The 3,825-nt window shown below is 28.8% G+C and overlaps 1 protein-coding gene across 1 annotated transcript; it reads left to right on the top strand.

Annotated features, from left to right (window-relative positions):
* Window positions 1-1,425: 1,425 nt before the first annotated feature.
* LOC136201203 (transcription factor bHLH93-like) lies at window positions 1,426-2,854 on the top strand. The gene is made up of 4 exons (XM_065991821.1): window positions 1,426-1,782; window positions 1,863-1,973; window positions 2,255-2,434; window positions 2,506-2,854. The coding sequence occupies exons 1-4, from the start codon at window positions 1,426-1,428 to the stop codon at window positions 2,590-2,592; spliced, it is 735 nt and encodes a 244-aa protein (XP_065847893.1). The 3' UTR covers window positions 2,593-2,854.
* The last annotated feature ends 971 nt before the right edge of the window (window positions 2,855-3,825 follow it).

The following is a 3,825-nucleotide window of genomic DNA, read 5'->3' as shown; positions in this document are numbered from 1 at the left end:
TCCTCGCATTGGAGGCAAAAAGCTCACTAAAACGCTCAAAATAGTATTAGTGCATCGATATTATGCACTAATGCATAATCTTTTTGAAGTCATGGTGTACGGAGTTTTGTTCTTTTATTTCTTTTAAATGATTTTTTTTTTCAAAATTTTGGCTAATGAACTGATAATATTAAGTGATAGCATATGTTAAAAATAAATTTCGGATATATTTTATTTATAAAGAGAACATACCCAATTTTGAATAAGAATTCATTGAATTTATAATTTTGATTCTAATAATTTTTTTTAATGAACTGATTATATTAAGTGATAAAATGTGAGAAAAATAAATAAAAACTAAACCACATTAATAAAAGAAATATCTAAAAATCACCTGAAAATAGAAGTATGAGCCACTAACAATTACTTGTGATACAAACTTCTCTTCACTAAATCCCTCACAATAGTACTAGTCCATTGATATTTTGTACTGGTGTACAAAGTAACGTGTTAACGCCAAAGTTTATACGGCTGCACAGAACATAATAGTTTTTAAACATAATAGATTTCAGGTATCAAAATGTAAATATAATAAAATTTGAGTATTAAAAATATATTATACTTTTAGGGTTGATTTGATCATGAATTAATTTAACCTTAAGCTAACTTTAAGAATTGAGTTGATATTTAAAATTGGTTGGGCTAAAATAACATCTCATCTCAGTTACGAACCAATTTGATAATTTATTCTATAAATTAAATATGTTGATTGGAAGGAAAACAAAAAGGAGCTGTGCCAACTTGGTCAAAGTTTTGAGGGAACACTCTTATTTTTTTATTCACTCTATTTGATTATAGAGATTTCGGTGATTAAGACCTTAACTAGGTTACTTACAGGAGGAAACCAAAATTCTACATATTAAAAAAAAAAAAAAAAGTATAAATTTAATATTATCAGAAAAATATGATGTCATTTCAAATCTTGTTAAAAATAATGTTACTTTTTTTTCCCTGAAATCTTTTATTATTATTATTATTATTATTTCACATCTCAAGCTGTATGATTAAATAATATGAATTTTTATTAAAGTTATCATCAACTAAAAAAAAAGATATTATACACTTTTAAGAATAAGATATTATTTTCCAACATTAAGATAAAAATAAAAAGTACCGAAGCTTAATTAATTTTTAACCTGAAAATTTGTAATTTTGAAAAATACAAAGACATTTTTGTGATTCTTTTTTTATACAAAATCATATGTTTTACAGAGTTTGTAAAAGAAAATAAAATATAGCAATGAAACATTAGTTTGTCTCCTTGTGAAAGATAAATTAAAGATAAGTTGTTATTATTATATTATATATTACTAATAAAGTGGTTGTATGTATATATTCCTAAACTTGGTGCAGGTTGGGGTATATTGTGATTTGGTTATCGAAAGAATGGAGTTGAATGAAGATGGGTTCCTGGGAAGAGAATTTTGGGATTTTCCATCAGAAGAAATTGGTGACCTTTTCTGTGATAACATTAATATTCTTCCTCAATTCAGCAATTACTACTCAACCCATACCCATGATTTCCCTGATTCTTCTTACAATGCCCTTGATACGCGGCCGTTTCAGGTGGAGGAGGATTCTAAAGTTGAGGCTCCGGTTTTGAACATTGGGGTTGGGACAAAGATTAGAAGCAAGAAATTGCAAGGTCAGCCTTCCAAGAATCTAATGGCTGAAAGAAGAAGAAGAAAGAGATTAAATGATCGTCTCTCCATGCTAAGATCCATTGTTCCTAAGATAACCAAGGTACCTTACGCTACCTTCTTTCTTTCCTTTCCTTATTATTATTTCATGAATAATTAATATATTATTTATTTGTGTTGCAGATGGACAGAACGTCTATACTTTGGGATACAATTAACTATCTCAAGGAATTACTACACAACTTGCAATTGCAACAACAACCAACTCAATTCATCCTCACTAATTCCCCTAAAGTATGATTTTTTCACTTGTCTATTATTCTTATCACTCCTCACAAATCATTCAACTTTGCCCATTTCTCACAAAAACCACATTGACACCTATGTTTATGGCTTATATCACAACAAATATTATTTAATTAAATTGCTTATGTTAGCAAAACAAACAATATACTTTTTGTTTATTTAATTACATGGTTGTAAAAGGGAGTTATTTTCAATATTACCATTTGGTAAATGAGTGGAAATAAGCTTATTAATTGAATAAGGTAATATTATAATAAAAATATGTGCAGTTTGATGTAGAGAGAAGGAAGGAGGATACACAGATTGAGATTGAGATTTGTTGCTCATCAAAACCAGGGTTGTTGCTATCATCACTATCCACTTTAGAAGCATTGGGCCTTGAAATTCACCATTGTGTCATTAGCTGCTTCAACGATTTTGCATTGCACGCTTCTTGCTCTCAGCCTCAGGTCAATATTCTTATTTCGTTAATATGCATATCACCTTAATTTTAATTATATTTCTTTTGCTGCTATAACAGGAATTTGAACACACAAAACTGCATACTTGTGAAGATATAAAGCAAGCATTATTTACAAGTGCTGGATATGGAGGAACACCTTTCTAGAAATTTGCTCTTACGGGATCATAATATTTTCGTCAATTATCATACATATCCATATTCTATCTTGCAAAATTCTGGAATTAACATGTTGCACGCAAATGGAAACCAAACCGAAACCCATACCAGGAAACCTTAACGGTAATGGATGCAACATAGATCATTAGCACAAAAACTGTGCCAGAATCTTAATTATGGAATAAATTTTTAGTCTTTTGTTTTTGTGATCCAAAAAGTGTATTAAATTAGGAGGATTCATATATATAAAGAGCACTTTAGTTGCCAGATATTAAACATCTTCCCTCATGCTCAATTTATTTAGAATAAAATCTCAAAATAGCTTTTTATATTTTATCTCTGACATACTCTTCCTTGAACAGCTGAGCTTAAAGTGCACGTAACACAAACCCATTCTACTATGTATTGAAATATCATTAATAAATGCGTTTGCCGAGATTCGAATCTTTAACCAGTTGGTCTAAAGGGTTCTGATACCATTTAAACAAATGGGTAATTCACAAAAAAAAAAAAAAATACCTTAACCGGTGAGAATTGTCTAACGTATAAAGATATTTAGATCCTTGTTAAGCCATTTGAAATGTTTAATGATTTTGAGTTGGAAGTGGAATAACATATAAGGATCTAAAACATTATTACTATGTTTCTTTATTGCTTTTTCTATCCATCTTTCCTGCAAATAAAAAATCGGAAAAATATAAAAATAAATCTTATAGTTGGATCGATTTGTAAAGATAATCTCATAATTTGAAAATTTGTAAACAAAGATTTATTATTTGTACAGTTTGTAAAATTAGACATCCGATCAAAATTGGTTGTGTTAGCTATTTTACATAAACATAAAAGAGAGCAATTTGGAGTAATAAAAAACACTAACTTTAACGTTGCAAATTAACTAACACATAAGTATTGTTGACCGAGAGGTCACGGGTTCGAGTAGTGCGACCGGACCGCCTTTATAAGTATTGTTGACCGAAAAATTAACTCAGAGATCCTTTAACTATAAACTTTAAACTTGCTTTTATAAGTGTTTAAAGCACTAGACTATTTAGTTTTATATTTTTCCCTAAAATATATATGTTTGTTTTTCAATATGACAAGGTAATGTATACAATATTAGTATTTATTTGTATATTTGGACCTAAAATATAAATATGAATGTTTATGACAAGGTAATGTAATAGCATATTAGAAATAGTAAGAGAAGCAATCAGAATTCCA

Source organism: Euphorbia lathyris, chromosome 7, assembly GCF_963576675.1.
Source record: "Euphorbia lathyris chromosome 7, ddEupLath1.1, whole genome shotgun sequence".
NCBI classification, from domain to species: domain Eukaryota; kingdom Viridiplantae; phylum Streptophyta; class Magnoliopsida; order Malpighiales; family Euphorbiaceae; genus Euphorbia; species Euphorbia lathyris.
Note: the sequence above shows the minus strand (reverse complement) of the source record. Positions and strands in the feature narration are given on the sequence as shown.

What these genes read in the sequence shown, in the direction of transcription:
- LOC136201203 (XM_065991821.1), top strand. Translation starts at nt 1,426, where the DNA reads ATGGAGTTGAATGAAGATGGGTTCCTGGGAAGAGAATTTTGGGATTTT. An exon ending in TCCTCACTAATTCCCCTAAA is followed by an intron (nt 1,974 to 2,254) that starts GTATGATTTTTT and finishes AAATATGTGCAG; the next exon opens with TTTGATGTAGAGAGAAGGAA. An exon ending in CTTCTTGCTCTCAGCCTCAG is followed by an intron (nt 2,435 to 2,505) that starts GTCAATATTCTT and finishes CTGCTATAACAG; the next exon opens with GAATTTGAACACACAAAACT.